The 21,987-nt window shown below is 35.7% G+C and overlaps 2 protein-coding genes across 2 annotated transcripts in view; both read left to right on the top strand.

Annotated features, from left to right (window-relative positions):
• LOC106681865 (lipase 1-like) overlaps window positions 1-2,540 on the top strand; it is a 9,779-nt gene extending 7,239 nt beyond the window's left edge. The window contains exons 2-5 of the mRNA XM_024359457.2: window positions 577-754; window positions 1,964-2,078; window positions 2,186-2,283; window positions 2,380-2,540. Coding sequence (XP_024215225.2) covers window positions 577-754; window positions 1,964-2,078; window positions 2,186-2,283; window positions 2,380-2,540 — 552 coding nt within the window. The remainder of the gene's footprint in view (window positions 1-576; window positions 755-1,963; window positions 2,079-2,185; window positions 2,284-2,379) is intronic.
• Window positions 1-21,987, top strand: part of LOC106681876 (leucine-rich repeat protein lrrA) — a 56,968-nt gene that overhangs the window by 10,747 nt on the left and 24,234 nt on the right. The window lies entirely within an intron of this gene.

The raw sequence follows: 21,987 nt of genomic DNA, 5'->3' as shown, positions 1-21,987 counted from the left end.
TCGATGTCAGCTGACTGAGGAGATCAGCTGATCAAGTGTATATATAAAGATGTGCTGAACCCAATAAAGCCACTCTTTAGTTTTAGTTTTAGTTTTTAGTATGTAGGATAAAACTCAGAAAACGAAGTGTGCCCCAGCACCTCGTCTACTTAAACATTATATAGACTCAAACAATTATAATCTCAACCCGTCCTTAGAATGGAGCAATGCTCCAGTAAAAGAACAATTGTAAATATGTATATATATAAAAATTTCAACAATAAAAACATTTTTCTATAGGGGCTAGGAAAAAAAAATAAATAAAAAAAATAAAGCCAGTATTTTACAGCAGTTCAAGCGAGTTAGATCTTATTCCTTCTTCTCTTTTTTGACATTGTGCTTTCGCCAATACTTAACTTATAAATAAATGAATACAAATTAAAATCAATATAACAATAAAAAAAATCAATTTACCACAGCCCTGAATATCTTCAAAATAAATAAGTATTAATGCCTCATACATATTTAATTGAATATTTTTTACTAAAATTATATTAACAAATGAAACTTAATTTCTCATAACGAATGTAATTTCAGAAAAAATTAATGGCTAGAGGAGGCTATCAAACAACAGATATCGAAGTGATTACGGAAGATGGCTACAGCCTCTGGATGCACAGGCTGGGCAACAATACAGGACCTCCAGTCATGATTCATCATGGTGTCTTTTACGCATGTGAATGTTGGATCACGAGGGGTCCTAAGAAAGATCTTGGTGAGTGGTTGGAATGGAATATGGAACAAATATACACACATTATCCAATTTTAAATATATTTTGAAATTTTATTAATGTATATCATACTAATAGTATATGCTACTCCTTTTATTCGCAACTCAACGTTTTGTTTATATTATAGTGAGGGTATAATATTAGCAAAGGTTTCTAAATCAGTGACTTTCTGTAGCCAAACGTTTGTGCATTGTGAAGTAAACAAAAATAAAAACAACATGATAAATTGTTCAGTCAAAAAAGGTTAATATAATTTGGAAATTTATAAATGCAAGTATTATTAGCGATAGATATGCGATAGATTCCTTCCTCTACTCCCTCTTATCCCATCCTCCACACAGTTTATAGAGCTGACATCCTAACACTATTCTCAGAAAGTATGTCGGTGACACGCATGTACTATCATTGAATAATGACTAATTAATAGCATCTCAAAGTCTCCAATAACGTATCTGAAATATTGAAGACTGGTGTCGAAACTGGGGTATCAAAATAAATTCCCAGAAAACCCTAATTCGCATACTTATGACCAGCCCTACAGTTTCTTTTTACAATATTTCACGTATTTCAATTGAACAGATTCGCTATTTAGGACTCTTTCGCTATATCTGCATTATTAACTTGACACCCTCATAGAAGAATGAAAAGAAAAACCCCTCAGCGATTATTACACTTACTAGACAAAAGATCCTAGCTTGTAAAATAATTGCGAAAATAACAAGAAAAAAAAATCAGGCGTTTACAAAAAAATCTGGTACTAGTATCAGTGTCGGAGAGGAAAATTAGTGCACCTTTTGACACTACAAACCCCAAATAGCACCCTTCTAAGAAAAGTGGGAATATCAAGATTAAGTCGGTGAGAACTGACTCGTGTAAGGAACGGCCACATACATACCTTAAGACGTTAGGATACCACCAAAGTATCGATACTTGTAAAATACGATATTTTAACTGCAGTATCGATACCCGATTGTACTGAATGAAAATTATGAACACTTCATTGACAAGAATTGCTCTTTCTACTGCATTAAAACCCGCATTGAACGAATCTTTAAGGATACGTACATGTAGGCTAGTCCAGAGGCATTATTAAGTTATAGGCACTCAAGTTTTGATTAAATAATACATTTATAGACATTTTTTTCATTTTCCTGAAAAATTTTTCTTTACTTTATTTGTTTATTTTTTTTTAGCATTCTTCCTATTAGAAGAAGGTTACGATGTATGGCTTACTAACCAGCGTGGAACCGTTTACAATGAATATAGCTTAAAATATAAACGTTCAGATCCATTCTTTTGGGATTTCAGGTAATCCATGCTGAATATATATTTGTATTATTTATTAATTAATAAAATCCGATGTTCTTAAGAGCTGTCTGTATCCATTATTATTATTAATCATGGGTTTCTTTTAGTTTTCACGAGGCCGGCATGTACGACTTACCTGCATTTATCGACACAATTCTACAAATTCGTGGCACTCAACAGTTATTTTATGTGGGACATTCTCTTGGTAAGGAATAAACTGAGTGATCAAATAATTTGTATATCCTTATTTTGCAATGATAGACAATTTTCATTAATTAATTTCTATTCAATTATTTAATAGGTACAACAACATTATTGGTGACGGGAGCAATGCGGCCAGAGTACAGTTCAAAGATAGCTGCAGCAATCCTTCTATCTCCAACACCTATCCAACCTTCTGCAAAGGATAGAAAACCATTCCAGACACTTATAATGTCTAATTCTAACGTTTATGTAACATAACATATTTTATTTTTAAACATTTAACATCTAATATTGGCTACATTGTCAAAGAAAACAAAAATAACAAAATTAATAATTTTTAGTTGGTTCTATTTATTTATATATATATACATGTTAACTGTTTGAGAACACAAAGAGAAAAGGGAGAGAGAAATGACCAACTCGGTTGTTACTCAAAATCTGACTTTTATTGAGTCTTGCTCGTCTATATATACGTTTTAATCAGCTGATATGAGTTGTACAGCTGACTGTAACTCCCCCCGCCAGTTTATGAAAATTCCTCTTAAACTCAAAATATTACATAAATTTATACATAGAAAAAGCTACACATTAAATTTAAAAAATAATATTCTATATACACAACCCTGAGAAAAAAAAACAAAAAAAAAAAACACCATTGTATGATAGAAAATAAAAATAACACTCAAAATATCAATCAAAAAAAGATAACTAACAATTTTCTTCAGTAAAATTCTACAGAAACAAATTTCTTCTGTTAGCCCCTCCTAAGTTGAGGACGTCAAGCCGTCAGATTTTCACAAACTGTAGGTAGTTTCAACTGCTCCATATGGGCCGTCCTACGTTTTCTTGGTTCCTTCAAACTTTCTATTATGACCACGTCATGTTCTCTGATTGTGATCAACCTAAATGAGGCCTCGTATTACTGCAGCTCTTTTCTGCAGTTCGTCCCTAATTTCCGGTATACCGCGGCCCCAATTTTAATTTGGCCCATCATATCGCCAACACCTTCGTTTTGCTTTGCTTGCTGGTACACCCGTAGGTGGCCACTAAAGGTACTATGGAATCGTTCTATCCCACATCTACCTTTCGGGTGACCTGGGGAATTGAAGTGCCACGTTACCTCCGAGACTTTCATTTCTGCTCTAAATCCCACATTGTCAAACTCGTCCGTTGTCAGAGGAGATCCTTTCTGGAACGCCATAATAATGGAACCAAGTTCGCAGGGCCTTCAATACTGCTTCCACCGAGTTTTCTGTCACTGGGTACATCATTGCTAATTTGCTGAAGATATCTATTACCTTGACCCACTTCCACCCTCTCCAAGTGAACGAGTCAACATGTGGATCACTAAGTGGCGCTTCTGCAGTGGGAGTCTCTTCCCTTATCGCCTGCGGTGGGTGCCGATCATATATGGTGTCTTGGATAATGTGCTTCATTCCCCACAAAACGTATCCGCGGCGCAACCCCTGTAGAGTCTCATTAAGACCCCTGCGATTTGTCTTGCCCTGGTGATAGGCGAGTGTCACTTCTTTTTTGCCTTTTGGTCCCCGGAGAGTTTCCACAATCGTCGTGTACCGTATAAATGTGGACATTTATACCGGAGTCTATACCATTTTTTTCCGCCCGTCAGAGACGTTGAACCTGGACGCAAAGAACTGTATTGTCTATATACAAGTGGTAGGTCTGTCCCGATTTAGATGCGTCCTTCAATGCCCTACAAATCTGGTCTTCTTTGACACTCGGTGAGGACCAGATGGTCGTGATACTACAACTGCTATATTTCCCGTACTCTATTTTTATTAACCCTGAAGTTTTGGTTTTCCAGATGAACTGGCGACGTTTGTAGTTAATGATATCTTCTAGCTCATCCATTTCTGTCGGTCTACTTGCAGTCGAATCTTCGGATGTATCTACCCTATTCGCAGGGTCCGTCATTTCCTGTTGTTCTTCTTCCCCTGGAGTCCACTCTCTTGGGAACCTTCTCCCACCTCCAGATGGTTCACCTTGCTCATCTTCGATTGCATTGATCATTACCATCCTCGAAAGCCAGTCCGCGACCACGTTGTTCTTCCCGGGTTTATACGCAATGTCCATGTTGTACTGGCTGAGGATCTCCTTCCATCTAGTGATCCGTGCAGATGTCTCCTTCAGTTTACCATCCCACTCCAGCAGTCTATGGTCAGTGTGTACCCGAAAATATATGGCCAGAAGTGTTCCACCGCCCACACAATTCCCAGCAACTCACGTGCTACCTTGTTGTTATACGACGGTCCATTTAGGGTGATTACCGCCGCCGCTAGGCATTACTTCATGGAGGGAAATGGCTAAGTGCCGCCTCACTTCCTTCGCATGGTTTTTACGTTTCCATGCTACTAACGTCTCTAGCCCTCTCTTCCTCTCTCAACCTCTTGAGGACGTCTGTGGTCTCTTCACTCCGTTCCAATGCTGGTCTGAGAGGAGCATATAGCTCACCACGTTTTCTGGTGTGATGCATCCTCCACACACTGTCTCCAATTCATTTCTTTCTGCTGCAAATCGAATACAAGTGAAAAAGATGTGCTCTGCGGTTTCCTCGACAGTCTGACATATTTGGGTTATGTAAAAATCCACCGACCATACCACGTGCCAACATCGGGTGTTAACCTGCGAGTCCACCTCCCGGAATCTGCAGCCTCCCAACGCTACAGCCACTGGTCGATGGTTATTTTGTGTGTGTGTGTGTGTGTGTGTGTGTGTGTGTGTGTGTGTGAAAGTTATAAAACCTATTATAGGTGTACCTCATGACAATAAGTCAAATTGAAAATGTTGATTTGTAACACATTTTTCTTCTTCTCCTCTTTTAACCATGCCATATAAGTTACAGAGTCGAGGGAGCCTGGACCCATTTCTTAAAAACCTCTGTATCCGTTGCCCAGAGTGATTCCTCTGTTTCTTGCCAGATCCAATATGAGATCTTGCCATTTGTTTGTCGGTCTTTGCCTCTCAAATACTTTTCTAGAGTCAATTATACTCTCGTATTCTTTGCACAGAGTCCAAGCAAGTAAATTCATTTCTATGTATATTTTCTGTAAGTGGTTCCTGCTCTATTTCTTCCTCAATTCATATTTCTCATTCAATACACTCAAACATGTAGTTTCCAGTTATGTACGGGTGAACTGGATTTTTTTTTTCAAAGTGTCTCAAAATTATTCTATGTAATTACAATAATAACCCAATTATATTTGTTGTCCCTTTCTGATTTTTTATTCTCATTATTCATTATTAAATCCTCATATAATTCTTTTTTAATCTAATTTGCTACTTTCTCATTGCAGTTAGGGGAACAGATCTTAGGGCTGTATGAATTATTACCAAGAACACCATCATTCATCAGGTTTCTCAAAAATTTCTGTGGCTACAAATCTGAGACTCAATCATGGTGCTTTTATTTGGTTGGATTATACACGGGTGAAAACAGAGAAAACATTGACAAAGTAAGAGTTTTTTCATTACAAATTTGGAAAAACCGTCCTGCACCACAATTAGAAACTAAATCTATATCCATAGGTATATTATTATACCTTTAATTTACATATATCAAAATGACAATTACAATTAACATATAATATATTGTTATAATTAAAATAATAGTTAATTTACTATTTTATCTTCCAGAAGATATAGGTCTAACAAAAATAGAGCAATAAGATATAGGTCGTAATTAAATTTTATCGAACGACTTAATTATAGGGGTATTCATGATGTATTATACCTTTAATTTACATATATCAAAATGACAATTACAATTAACATATAATATATTGTTATAATTAAAATAATAGTTAATTTACTATTTTATCTTCCAGAAGATATAGGTCTAACAAATAGAGCAATAAGATATAGGTCGTAATTAAATTTTATCGAACGACTTAATTATAGGGGTATTCATGATGTAAAATGTTTTATCATGTTAAATGTTATAAGTATAGGATAGGGAGCAGCCACATTTAAAGTCACGTTAAATGCAGGAGTGCTCCAAGCGGATTTTCTGAGCAATTTGTTTTATAACCTTTTACCTAACATGACAACAATCGAAATGATCACAAGCTCAGCTGGTCTGTTGCATGACGTCATTCTGCATTTAACAAACCTAGTAACAGACTCTCAACCATGTTATATGTTATATCATAGTAAGAGAAAGTAATATTTCTCCATTTAACATGAGTTTTTCCATTTAATGTGCTTTAACATGTTAAAATAAAGATCATGAATACCCCTAATATAACAAATGAACAGTTTTAAAAGCAAAGCGTAAATATCCATATTTACCAATATATACTCTTTACGCAGTTCTTTTGTCACATAAATAAATCGTTGTTAGAAATCAAATTGAAGCTAGTTAAATTTACTACAAAGAACATTATTATTAGTGTTTTCGTAAGGGTAAAAGATTTTATGATATTTACAAAATATGTTCACTAAATGTTGATTTATCGGTCCTCGTTCAAAAACTTTAGGTTTATGACAGCTATATTTCAGAAACTATTAGATGTACAGATGCATGTTAGGCCTCCAATTAAACTTGGTTAAATTATCATTAGTTCTCATGCTATTTGCAAAATATATTCACCAAATGTTGATTTCTCGTTTTTCTGACCAACAATTTGGAATATGGCAGCTATATCTCAGAAACTATTAGATGTTCCATATGTAGAAGAAATAGATGTACAAATATCGATGAATTAAGAACTAATTTTTTTTTTGTTTTTGATCAGCCGTTTATGAAAATAAATGGTATGAAGCTTCTTTAGTTCCTCTTTGCAAGTGTGTTCCTTCAGAAAAATAATAAGACATCAATTCGTCCCAGCAATGTTGAGTAATATTCACCGCCCGTAATCCCTCTTCTTTGTTAGCAGACATTTTCAGATAGTTAATAAACGGGACTGCTTTTCAAACTCTGTAAATTCCTACCTCATACATACTTTCTCATTATCCGCTCCTTTCTCACTAATAGATTATTCCAAGTAAACCACAATAGTTGCTATTCATCCTTCTATTCTCAGTTCGCTAGTGTTCCTCAAGGTAGTATCCTCGGTCCCATCCTCTACACCGTATATAATACAGCTAGCATCCCAACAAATCGTAACACTATCATCACAACTTATGACACATGTATGCTCACAGTTAATAATAACCCTTTGATTGCATCCCAAACTCTCCAGTCCCATATCACAACCCTCGAAGAATAGTGCCGAAATTGAAGGATAGAAATAAATCCCATCAAATCACCTTTACTCCATGTCCTAAACAATTTAATAATGTTGCTCTTACCCCTGTAGAACATACCAGCTACTTTGGACTACATTTTGACTAACGACTAAGTTGGAATCCTCACACAAGATTGAAAAGACAGGAAACTGCACGTCGATTCCAACTATTACAGCACTTACTAGACAAACGGTCTAAGCTTCCAATTCATAAAGATATCCATAAAGACATAAATTTTCCTTATGTAACCGATCTAGCCCGAACCTGATATCAATCTTTCCATCATAAACTCCCTAACCACTCAAACCCATTACTTTCTAACCTTGCTTCCTCTTTCATTCCTGACAACCCTTCGAGGTGCTTGAAAAGATCTAAGATGAAACAAGAAAAGAAGGCCTCGAAACCTTATATAGTAAAAATGTTTTTAGAGTGCTACCAATAGGTAGTTTCTCTACACGCGTGTATCACACCGTTATACTCTTACTTTAAATTTACTTGTATGTACAGTTCTAAATGTTAATAAATAATTTTTTTAAAAATTAAGAAATAAGAAAAGTGCATTTACAAACCTTTGTTATATCATGGGGAATGTATTCCTGATATATTTGGATATATTTTAGTTAATGATAAGGGGAAAGAATGTTAGGATGACGGCAAGGACATTAACAGGAGTCTGTTGAATCGAAAGAAGGTATTTTTACTAAGAAATATATCTTATTATTTTTCCATCTTCTCCTTTTTATGTCCAAATGAGTAATAATATATTTTATTGTTATTTTTTATCCATTTTCTCTATCTGTCTGATACAAATAATTCTAATTTCATATGGGTATTCATCTAATAATGACAACAATCATTGATTTTAAAAACGATAACTAATTACCGGTATTAAATCATTAAATAAATCAAACACAAATCAATGGAAAAATAATTACAACAAATAATACCAAACAATAAACTGATAAATACCTAAATATAAAAGTAAATAAACAAGAAAGATAATGTGAGACAATATTTAAAATATGAAAATTTTCGTTTTAGATCTACAAATAAAAAAAATTTATAAAATTATGAAGAAAAACTGAGAGCCCTATTTAGTTAAACAACTTCATTCCAATCATATCATTAATAAATATGCGGTCATTTTGTTCCAATTAGTAAGTAAATTTAAATTTAATAGGGATTTTTCATCGGTTAGGTCATTTCTTAGAATATTGAAAACAATCCCTGATCAAATTACATGTATATTAAAAGATAACAATAGAGCTCAGTTTTATTAAAAAAAAAAAAAAGCAAGCAAACAAAACACGCAATTACATGCATGAAATCCTCGCCTTGGTAATAAGTAATGATACATACATATGTGTGTTTTTTTTTTGTTTTTTTACGAGAGTCGGTGGTCTTCAAAAGACGCGGATAGGTCCGTTCCTATCCTTGCATGGGATTTTACCCACTAAAACCACCTCCCTACACCTATTCATTCCTCTCCACGGACCCACTGCTTGGTATTACTTCATGGAGGGAAATGGCTGAGTGACGCCTCATTTTCTTCTCATCGTTTTCACATTTGCATGTTAGTCACGTCTTCTGGATCTCTTTTCCGCTCTCAACCTCTCAAAAACGACTGTGGTGAAAATCTTCACTGCGTTCCAATGCTGGTCTGAGCGAAGCATATAGCTCACAACATTTTCTGATCCTCCACACTCTCTCCGATTCTCTTCTTTCTGCCGCAAAGCGAATGCAAGCAAAAAATACATGCTCCGGTGTTTCCTCGGCACTGAGCCTTCACGGTTTCGGAATTGAGCCTTCACGAATCAAGAATTAAGGAGAGTGATGAAAAGGTCCGGCCGTTTCTTTAGAGCCACCTTGAGAGCTACGTAAGGAATTCCGTCCAATCCCGGTGCCTTGCCATGTTGTAGGTCCGAGGCGATGTCCTCTATCTCTTCCTGCGTGGCTTGTGGATCCTTTGTATATGTATTGCTTATACATTCAATAGTTTTCGCCTGTTCAGGGATTAGTGTTCTGACATACTGTCTACAACATTTGATCTCGTGGGGAGCTGCATCGTGCCTTTACATGGTTTCTTAAGTGCTATTTTGTAAGGTCTACGCCATGGGTGTAGCTACTTCGTCACAGAGTTCTCTCCAGCAACGTCGTTTGCTTTCTTTAATGGCTTGTTGGAGGTTCCTTCTAGCTCTCTTGAACTCTTCTTAAAGCACAGGAAACTTCGGCATACGTCTCGCTCGCTGGTAACGTCTTCTTGCTTGGTTGCAACATCAGCGAAGATCGGCAATAGTATCCGTCCACCAGTATACTGAGGAATGATGCTTTGTTCCTCATTCAGTTGCCCAAGCGTTGAAATCACCCGCTATGATAGTTGGCTTATGGCAACTAGCCTCTAAAACAATGCGATCTTGATCTTGACGATGTTGAGCTTCACCCATACAAAGCCGGAGTGAGATGTAGCATTCACTTCCTTAATAGCTTGGGAATTACAGACCCAAATAGCAGCTCTACCACTGACATCGGATACCCATGTGCGGCTATCCAGATTTTTGTAGGTATTTTTCGCAGAGAATTGCGACTTCAATGTGCTGTTCCCGTACCGTTTGGTAAAGGAGATCCTGAGCAGCTTCGCAATGGTTCAAATTCAACTGGAGTATCCTCATCTACAAGGTTGGATTTACGTCATTGTTTTCAATGCTGAACTGAAAGCTGGACACTTACTACTTCCGCTGGGGTGGTCAGTTCTCCATTTCCCACACATAATGCGCATTGAGGTTTCTGGTCACAATCATTATCTTTGTGGCCTGCTGTACCATAGTTTTGACATAGAGAGGTCTTATCCTTTCTAACGCAATTCTGAGCTAAGTGTCCATACCCCCAGCAACGGAAACACTTTCGAACTCTGAATCTTTCACGTCTACAGCTAACAACCAGGCCTACTCAGACCTTTCCATGAGCCATAATCTTACTAGCCTGTAAAACCGGAAGTGAAATGACCGCCGTTTGCGTACCTCCAAAGGTTTTACGGATGGATTTTACTGCTGTGATGGGCACTGACTCTTCACCTTGGAGAGGTTTAAGGCCTCCGCAGTTTCCTCTTTCGTGGTGAGATCATCCAAATCTAGCAGCTTGAAAAGGGAATCCTTCGTTCAAGGCACTACTTCTGCCTCTTTGCCAAGTCCTCATTCCATTGAGAGATTGCTCTTTCTTCCGGTTCAATTGGAGTAACAGGTCGCCTTCATTAATTTTCCGGGCCTTTGTGATTGATGAGGCCATTTCCACCATCGCATCGATCTTCTCTCACCTTTCGCATGACATATGAGTAGGACTGGCTCTCCGGTATTTTCGCAATGACTGCATTAGGCCTCGGTGGCTTAGGGCGAGGTTTCTTTCTCCATTTTTTTCACACTTCTTGCCATTGCTCCTCATGTGGTTCTCCTCGTTGAACTGTCGAACTCTCAGGGTGATCCACGTTATGATGCACAACTTTTGCAGTCGGTTGTGCGGTTCTCTTCTTGTTCCCCCTTTTATCGCCCGCCAAAGAAAGTGTGGTTACTGTCCCCACTGATTTAACAGCATTCTTCCTTGGTGGACTTACCCTTTTTGTATGAGTATGACTATCTGCAGTTTCGATAGGAAGGGCAGCTGTTTCCAACTTTTCATAGTATAGTTAGATTTCGCAGGCATAACTCGTTATCTTACCATGGACGTTTTTCTTGGTGCAAATGAAGGACAGAAGGTGTTTAATCTTGCTCCCAAGATTTTGCATCACCTGTACTGGTTAGTCTTGTGGTATTAGATGCTACAATGGCCGAGTCTTCCACCATTGCGGTCCTATCATGACGTACGTGCCCCTGCACCGTAGCACAATCAGCATTATCTTACATCATTTGTGACTTCGGAATATTTTCGTATTTCATACCTCCTACCAGGTTTTCAAACAGCCGCCTCTAACCTGAGGAATGGACGCTGACCAGTACGCCGCCTAATCTAGGAACCGTCATGCCTTGATTTAAATCTAGTTTTAGTCAGTACGCTTTGAGCAGCCCAGGCAGAAGTCCATAATAGTGCAGTGCACTAACTGTCAAGACTTGGGACACACCAAGAGCTACTGCCATCACCAATCCAGGTGCGTTCAATGTGCCGGCCTTCATCCATCAAACACCTGCCTGAAATCACGGGAGGAACCTGCCATATGTGCACTGTGCACGAAAAACCATCCGGCGAACTACAGAGGGTGCGAGGTATATAAAAACTTATACAAGCAACGGACCCAAAATAGAGCATTAAAAACTCTAGATGATAAGAATCGCACACAAGTACCTCCTGAAGTTGGGAATTTAGCCAGTTTTCCTGAATTGCAGAAAAATGCATCTCAACTTAACCAGCAACAACCTTCAGTCTCAACCGTCTCAGATCATCATCGTCAGGAATACAGAAGACCGCAACCATATTCTATAGTCACAAGAAACCAGCAATCTCGACGTCAGACGCCTCAGGCCTCCCATTCCTATCCCCAGACCTCTCATTCTCAAACTCGTTGTTCGCTTGTTCCTTCCCATCATCTACCTTTAAAGGTAAAATTACCCCAGGAACATCCACAACCAGCTCCTTCTCATCCCACTCTGCAAGTAAACAAGCCACCCCAATTACCGGTTAAAATAGACCCTGTACCCTATACCTCACAACGGGTTCACCCAACACCCACTGCTCCGACTCATACAAACTACCCAGCCCCTGAGTCACAGCTTCATCCACATCTCAACTACAATCCAACCGATATAACCTCAATCCTGTCATCCTTCCTGTTGGATCTCCAAAATACCATAAAACCGCTAATCATCCTCCTCACTAGAATCCTGACCGAAATTCCTTTCAATCTTCCACGATGAGCGCAAAGCCCCTAGTTATCCTTTTGTGGAACGCTAATGGACTACATAACCACCGTGACGAACTCGATATATTTCTCCACAACAAACACATAGATATTGCCCTGTTGACAGAAACTCACTTTACTCAACGGTCACATTTCTACATCCGTGACTTCATTACTTACAGATCAGACCACCCAGACAACACTTCACACGCCGGGTCTTGCATCCTTATTCATAAACCCCTACCCCATTCCATCATTCCTTCCACCCCAACTGAAGCTATCCAAGCAACCTCTGTAATAATTTCACTTTGTCCTTTCCACTTAACATTATCAGCTGTATACTGTCCCCCTGGTAATTCCCTTTCCTACAATCACCTTGACACTTTATTCCGATCCTTCGGATCGCTCTTCATTGCTGGAGGAGACTATAATGCCAAACTTCAACGATGGGGATGTCGTACATCCAATACCCGTGGTAATATCCTTTCCAGAGTCTCTACCTCCAATAGTTATTCTATCCTCACGCCCATGAGTCCTACTTATTGGCCTACATCTCTAGACATATTTATCACCTCCCAAATTTCCTGTTCCCGGACCATCATCGAATCTATAGATGACCTTTCCTCAGACCACAGTCCAGTTATCCTTTCCTTACATTCGAGCTTCGTTCCTAAGCCCTCTCCTCCCTCATTGATTAAAGGACGAGTTGACTGGGACAAATTTCGTAATGATTTGGAAAACAAACTGGACTTAAAAACTCCACTTAAAACTAAACATTGACGAAGCAATAAAAAACTTCACAGACTCTATAAGAATTTGCATACACGACAACACGACGACCAGTAAAATTATTAATACTATGCGTACTAACTTGCCACAGCACATTCGCAACTTATTAAAGGAAAAACGCAGAGCAAGAGCGAAGTGGCACAGGACTAGATACCCCACAGATAAAACATATTATACTACATTAACAAACAAACTCAAAACAGAACTTAAAAAATTGAAAATACAAAATTTAACTAACTTAACTCAAAACCTCATGACTACTGACAAATCCTTATGGACTAAGAAGCTCCTTAACTTCAAAAATTTTAATCACCCTCTTCTTACTGAATCACAAACATGGGCTAAATCGGACGATGAAAAAACTCAGGTATTCGGTCAGCACCTTTCAAAAACATTTGACCCACACCATGATTCTTAATCCAACCCACATCGAATACATTGAAGAAGAATTAAACATTCCACTCCAAATGATGACTAAGGAAATTTATTTAAATTCTAATATAAATGCAAGCGTTTTCAAATAATTGTAAAAATCTCTAAATAACAATACGATAATGTGGACAATATAAATTAATTAATCTTAATTGTAATCATGATCGAGTAAATGTGACAATATTCGAAGAAAAATATTTAAAGCAATTTCAAGAAGTTATGAAGTTAAATATACTTATTAAGAATCATCAGGAAGAAATTATCTCAAATGCAATGAACTTCAAAGGAAATACCCAAAAACCAAATATTCGTGACCTTCATGAAGATTTTATATTGTATAATTTAGTGTTTAATTGATGATTATATTTTGCCTTTTAAATTTGAAGTTGTTTTTGTATATACAAGTAATAATTATAATAAATGATGTTTTCAATTCAAATTTATCTTGAATTAATTAATAATAAAATTCAACTATTAACTTGTAATTTATTCGTCATTATTATATTAAAATTATTAACGAAATAATAAAAACTTGTCAAGACGCAATTAATCAAGACATAAGAAAATATACATAAACATACATATATATATAAAAACGCACAAATGTTTTATGTCTTAATGCTCAAGACAATCACTTTGCACAACATTTAATATGAACGTTAATTTTTACATTTCATTAGTTCTATTATTTACATCTATTATTCTATTACATTAGAAGAACACACATTAATTCGGTTTTAAACTAGATAATTCATAACAATGAAATGAATATGAGTTAAACAAAGAGCCAACGATATAGCATTATAGAGATTTATTTTCTTGTTTTGAGATCCATAATTCATATTATCTGTTCGGACACTTAACCCTGAAACATCCTGTCTAATTTATTATTAAATTTTTATTTTTCCAATTAATAATATCTGAAATAAAATGATTACGTATTCAACTTTATAATTGTAAATAAAATATTTTTTATCGCTGTTTTGGTATATTTTATATCATTAAGCCAAAGTGTTATACTCTCTTGATTCTTGCTGTCAGCCACCTTCTGATCCGAGGATATATACGGTTTAAATGCCCATCAAAAGTATATCATTTTTTTCAAATATATTCCTCTCTCGTTTATTGCCGAGTAAGTATTAAAAATACAAAATATTCAGCACCATAGTTGCTAATACATGCAAGTCCCCAACTTCACTTTGTCAGCTGAAGTTAGTTGCTATTCCAAAGCTCAAATCAAAGATTACCTTCTAACAAGTTTTGATACGTTTATTCTATAATTGGCAATAGTTTCATAAAGTCTGAATCACTATTAAATTTGCATGATACAAGTGTGGAATTTTTTCCCATCTTTTTATAATTTGTTGCTAGATATATTCCATATACAATTATTGTGGCATATGGAGGGTACCTGTCAAAGACATCGTTGAAGTTGTATTCACGTTTCTTGCTAAAAACAGGAGCAATAATTTTCTATATAGTTCACCTAAATGTCTACTTTTGGCCAATGAACACTTTGAAGAAGAAATTTTTCGTAGATGAACTCATATATATAGTCTGGTTGCATATTTATACCATATCTACTACTTTGCGGAATGCAATGTCCATTATCATGAGTAACGAAAGAAACATTGCTTATCAAACCAGATAACAAAGACGCTAGTTCATATCCAAAATAAGTCCCTAAGATGTCATCACTCTCGTACTAATAGGTTGAACAGCTATTGAGAGTTCACCGTTACAATGCTTGATCACACAGAAACTGATTTTTGACTTGTTTGTGTAACAACAATCAGTTCTCCAAACGTATTTCATTTTTATCATAGAACCTTTTTCTTTCTTCCGTTAAAAAGGTATACTCAAAAAAGATGAAAACGTGGATGTTAATTGAGCTTATTTCCTACTCCTCACAAACCAAACATCGACTACTTTATCATCTTGCTCGGGAACTACGTACTGAGCTAAATAGAAAAATTATGTCTTTGATTCTGTATATCACGGTCTCTTATGCAGTAAACTTTAAGATCACGAAAGCCCGAAGCAGCTTCGGTCATTACCTTATTCCCCAAGAACAGAAGTCTCTCCATACAAGTTCAAGAGAAGCATTCCAGTACCGACCCTCTGACGTGTGGTGTTCCACAAGGTTCAGTAATTTCACCAGAGTTGTTCTCGATTTATACTGCTTATGTAATAGGCGGCAACTGCAAAACAGTTACAACAGCAGCCTAGGCGGATGATATCGTTATCTACAGCAGCAGTGTAAACCCCACTAATGCACTACGACAGGCCGAAAAAGTGTATAATGAAATTGTTCAATGGCTGACTTATCTCAATATCTCCGTGAATTCAGCGAAAACAGACAACGAACACTATCGCACACCAAGCAAAAAAGAGTGCAAAAACGCTTCAAGTGGCAATCTCAATAATCTATGTACTTATCCAACGTCATAGTCTCTTTTGGGTGAAACTGGACCGTCATCTAAAGTTTTGTATCTATTTATGTTAAAATACGGAAACTGTCTGGAGAAAATCCAATCGCCAATATCATCGGTTCTTTCACCCCGGTAAAAATCACTAATTTATAAAAGCACATCCCATCCAGCGCTCTTCCTTCCCCGATGGTACACAGCTCCATCTACAAAACTGAGAAAATTCTGTGCTGCGCAAGATGGTCCGAGAAAGAAAAGGAGAAAGAAAACGCTAGATCTTCAGAAACTACTTGATGTTCCAACGGTCCCGGACTTTATCAGGAGACATATTAAATTCCTGAACTTCCTAAAACACGAAACTAATCCTCATTGACATTGCAACTGGCGCCCCCACCAGTGCAGTGGCAGCAGGCAGCCACTTGTAAATACGCGTAGATTTAGACCTTTAAGTTCATTAACACATAACAATAATGTACCCCATCACCATCTAAAATCACATAATATAACTCTAGTTACCTACTAACTAACCTGGGGCTTTGAAAAAAAAAATTATGAGTTAATTAACTTGAATTAATTAGAAACAAAAAAAATATGAAGTTCGATGAAAGAGAAGAAAAATAAAAATAGTCAGTCACTCACAGATGGTTGGGGGTCGATATGCGCATATCGATAATAATAATAAGAGTGAAGAGTCGGAATGATTGCCAGCGAGTTGGTGAGAAAAAACGCCAGGTAACCCTACATTCCAACAAACGTTGACCGCACAGTAGTAAGAATGACTGCCGGCGTGTAGGTGAAAGAGTTCAAGAAAACAAGTTCAAGAATACAAACTTGGCTCAACATTGGCAGCCGAGCGTCAGTGCATCAGTACTGCGGCCTCTCACACCGTGCCAATGCCTCCTAAGTAGATCACTCCAGTGCCTCCTAAATGTATTAATTCACACGCAACACATTAAACTTCCTTATATTCCTAATTGTTATATATCTAATTCAAAATAGAAAAATTACTTATAGTTACAAAAAATTAATAAATAAAACTAAACTTTTAACTAACAAAATTGAAAATCACTTGGAAAGTAGACAGAAAAATTGACCTAAAAAGAAACGAAACTTTTGGGCCAAACATATATATGTTTAAATAAATAATAAATAACATAAATTAAATAATGAACCAAAACAAAAATATGATCGAAAATACTGATTCTTAATTGTTATTTATTCTTATTATTGTGATTATGTTTTTTATTATTTGTAGTGGGATGTTCTTATATTAATATATCATTATTTTATTTTTATTTTTTAGAAAGACTTTGGATTCCATATGCCTTATTTTGCTGCTGGAACTTCAGCTAAAACTGTGGAACACATATCACAGACGATGCGAAGTGGTAAAATATGTTGCATACTTTTTATTTCGCTAATAAACTTAGTTTCAAATATTTTATGTCACGATACCCAATATGAATCCAAGTTGATTAATGTACATTAACAATTTTATAATATATAAATTTAAAAATCTTATATTACACCTAAATATAACTGATAGGATTCTACATTATATAATTGATAATTTGCTTTTTGTAATTAACAACAGAAAAAATTATAACAATCGAAACAAATATGTACAACATAGTTCGACAATAACACTCTTGATGTCTGTTATTACAGTTTCCCTAAGCAAAGTCCATAATTTTTCTATGGTCTTCTGTATTTGGCAAACAGAATTCTGTTAGTCATGTTAAAGTAGTTGTTTGAAGATCTAGCAATCAACAATGCAACAGCTTACAGAGCATTGGCAATTGCTACTGAACAGTTTTGAAATGCACCACGTATTCTGAGTATGTTGATTCTCATACTATTCGGTTTTAAGTTCAATACAGAAGTCTCAGGTGTCATGGCCGCTAATGCATATCAGTGTTCGCATCGCTCTGCCTTTGTTTCCTTTTCATCTAGGGAATCTTTTGAAACCAGCTCTTAAATTTTATTATCAGTGTGTTTATAAACAGGACATTTCTACGTTGACGGATAGTGAGGTGAGAGTCAAATTGTTAGCAATTATAAGTTATAAATTAGTGATTGTTTGGCACAGCTGACTCAGGTAGTTGGTAATTCCCCTTAAGGGGTCTTATCTTATCGAACTCTTCATGGTCAAGGTCCTGTATGACCAACAGTCTTAGCGGTACAGTCTCCAGCGGATCCTGAGTTCGAATCCATTGACTTTAATTTTTTTTTTTTTGTGTGTGTGTTTGTGATACTTTAATTTATTTATTCTTAGAAATGTTTTTTTAATATATGAATATATTTTTTTTTTTTTTATTTATCCAAAATGGACAAAAATAATATGGACTTAGACAGGAATACGTCCTGCGAAAATTCAGAAGAGGAGACTGCAGTTTCAGAAATAAGCGAGTCAGACTCGCATTATTTAAAAAGAACGACGTTTCAAAAGCGACAGCGAAACATTGCCCCCTGCTCCACGGGAAACTTTCCTAACAAGAAAAAAAATAAATCGGCCAAATTTAAACAGCCAGTCGACCACTGCAGTCACAACTGGTTAAATTAGTTTACCAACCACTTCTACCAGCAACAATATTGTTGCCGCTAACAAACGATACTTCGAAACCGGTTACTTTCTCAGAACATGAGCCACCACCTATTTATGTTACGAATATAGAAAACTTCGTTTCTTTTGGTAGGGAAATTGCAAATTTGATAGGTCAGACGAATTTCCGCTGTCTTTCAAGAGTGGAGGATATAAGAATCAACATTACATCGTAGGAACATTATAAAACTCTAATAAATTATTTGAACTAAAAAAAATGAACCTTTCACTGCTACCAACTTCGCGATGAAAAAGCATACAGAGTGGTCATGAGAGGGCTACGTTCCGGGTAGTTGACGCTACTCCCACAAGCGAAATAAAAAGTGGCCTAGAGGAAATAGGACATACTGTCCGAAATATATCATGGGTATTGCACCCCACGAAAAAATTTCCAATACCACTGTTCTTCATAGACTTAGAACCAGCACGAAACAATAGCGGAATTTTTCAAGTCACAGGACTTATTTTCATCGGTACGATTCGAGCAGCTCAGGCAGAAATCTATAATAGTGCAGTGCAATAACTGTCAAAACTTGGGGCACACAAAGAGCTACTGCCATCACCAAGCCAGGTGCGTTAAATGTGCCGGCCTCCATGCATCAAACGCCTGCCAGAAATCAAGAGATGTGCCAGCCAAATGTGCACTCTGTTCGAAAGACCATCCGGCTAACTACAGAGGGTGTGAGGTGTATAAAAACGTTTATAGGCAAAGGACTCACTACTTAAGAATTATTTTTCTTATCTATAGATATTTTTTTAAAAATATTTCATCATTTCTTCAAATATTATTCATAATTATTCATTATTTATAGAGTTGTAAATAGTTAGGGGCGTCTTTTGCATGAGACCCTCCTTCCCACAAGCATTTGTTAAACAAAACAGAAATGTAACAATTTAAGGTCCATCAGGCCGATCTGGTATTAATTAAAAAAATAAAAGCAATTACTTTCTTTACTGCGATTCTCGATTCTAATGTTATTTTTATAATTCAATTAATTATTCGGTCATTTAATAATACATCGCTAGGATCAAATATTTTCATTAAAATGCCACCTATTTAGGGCTAATCAGCTGAACGAACGGATCCCAAAAATGTGTATAAAAACTGAACCGACAGGTAAACGTCCGAGAGGTAGACAGAAATGTAGATTGGAAGATTGCATTAGAACTAATAGATTTGTGATTGAAGGGGCGTCACAAGAGCCTGTGTACATATGTAATATCTATGCCATAATCATTATTTTAATGGTATGCTTACTATATCCATTCCAGGTGAATTCCAGTTCTTTGACTACGGAAAAACAAGCAATCTAGCCATTTATGGAAATGAGAAACCTCCATATTATAATCTCAGTTTATTTACTGCTCCAACAGCTCTATTTTGGAGTTACAATGACCCTTACACTAGACCAGAGGTAATTTATTTTATTTTATATTAAATTAATCCATATCTTACTTTTCCATCTATCAGTATTTGTATTGTTGACAATTATGGAAGGATATGTCATTCCCAAATTACTAGAAAATATGGATATAACATTTTTATATTTATTTATAATGTAATATCATTTTGTATACAAATGAAATAACAATCATTTATTTCACAGTTTGATCTTCTATTAGTATTTTTTTTATTCATAAGTCGCATGAATAAATTAAAACAAAATAATGTCAAGTTGATAAGTTTTGCTTCACGGAAAATCCTTGTCCCCCACTTACAATGTAACAATAATTATTTTAATAAGTTAGAACAAGTCAATTCTTTTTTTTTTACCTACCTTATGTGACTATGTACGTTTTTTGTGTATATATAAATTTTTTTATATTTAAAATGTTTACTATTAATTATATTGACAGAGAATTTGATGCAGATATATAGGTAAATAAAAGAATAATATTATAAAAAATATATAGAAAAAGGTAAGACTAAAATAATAAGAACAAAAACAAAAATCATGCATTACTACTATGTATTTTAATATTTACAGACTATGCCTGTGTAATATAATAAAAATAATAATAACCAATTGTCCAACTAGATTTAGTACGCTGTGTGTATAGCAACCCAATGCAGTTGGGTGGCTCTGTATTTTTGATAAAGTGTTTCTATCTTCTATTCCTAGAGAATAAAAAACGTAAATAGAGAAGAAAAAATGTCATTAAAAATACAAAATTAATCTGAAACAGGTTCGAAATATAGTTATTTAACTAAATGGCGTTTCATACTCCTTCACAACCCTGTTTTACGGACTTCGAAATGGAACTTCGTAGGTGTTGAATGAAGTATCTTTTGTTGAACATAGCTTCTTTCAATCTCTTAACTCTAGAATTTTCATTGGAAAAAAATATTTTCAATAAAGTAATCTCATAAAAAATCTAATTTTAAAATGATTGTATATCGGTGATTTATTTTACTTGATGCTTCCTGAAGGCGATTTTTTTTTTTAAGGTATTTTACGATTAGCACATCTTGAAAATTCAAGAAATGTAAAGGACAAAATTGTTGGGGAATTCAATTCCTGATAAGTTACCGTCGTAAACGAATGAGCGCCTGATGTAAAATGTACATGTCTCGTTGCCGACGCAATGACATAGTTCTTTTCCACACCTAACCACACTTCCTGAAGGCTTAAATTTAAAAAAAACATTAACAATTTTTTACTGTTTTTGACAATTTGCGTGTAAACCTTTTGGGAAAATTCGATAAAGCCAAAAGAACAAAAGTGTTGAATGTTTTCTTAATTGAAGCTTCAACATGACCATCTTAGTCTCTTCGGCAGGTCGATAAAACTCAAGTTATGATCAATGAGTCTTATAGTAACAGATTCTAAGACCATTTAGTACTAAAGCGAGTTTTCACACCGTTTATCTGCAAATTATCAAAAACAGTAAAACAAAATTGTCGGTTTTCGGAGATTAAAGCCTACAGGAGGGGTCGTATCAACAAATTGTATAACTAAAACCTGATTTACAATCATAATCCGTACACAAATTTTCCCTTCTCGTAGTAAAACCCAGAGTTAATTGCGCTCGAAAAGAAGTTCTAGAAGAGAAGGTCAGAAAATACACTGCACCCTCAAAAGATAGGCGACATAAGTAGTGACTTAGCAAAAATCAAATCAAAGTTCCAAAAATTGTAGAATAGAGTAAACAAATGTAATAATTTTAAAATTTATAAAATTAAAATAAAATGAATTTTGATCGTTTTACAACTTTCAAACATAAGAGATAACTTTGGTTCAAATTAAGAACTTTACTACTTAATGGATAATACAATTTATTCAAATTTAATAATATAAAAAGACTCTTAATCTCAGGGCGTGT

This window comes from Halyomorpha halys, unplaced genomic scaffold (genome assembly GCF_000696795.3).
Source record: "Halyomorpha halys isolate HHAL.00 unplaced genomic scaffold, Hhal_1.1 Scaffold372.1, whole genome shotgun sequence".
Classification (NCBI taxonomy): Eukaryota; Metazoa; Arthropoda; class Insecta; order Hemiptera; family Pentatomidae; genus Halyomorpha; species Halyomorpha halys.
This window is presented reverse-complemented; position numbering and strand designations above follow the sequence as displayed.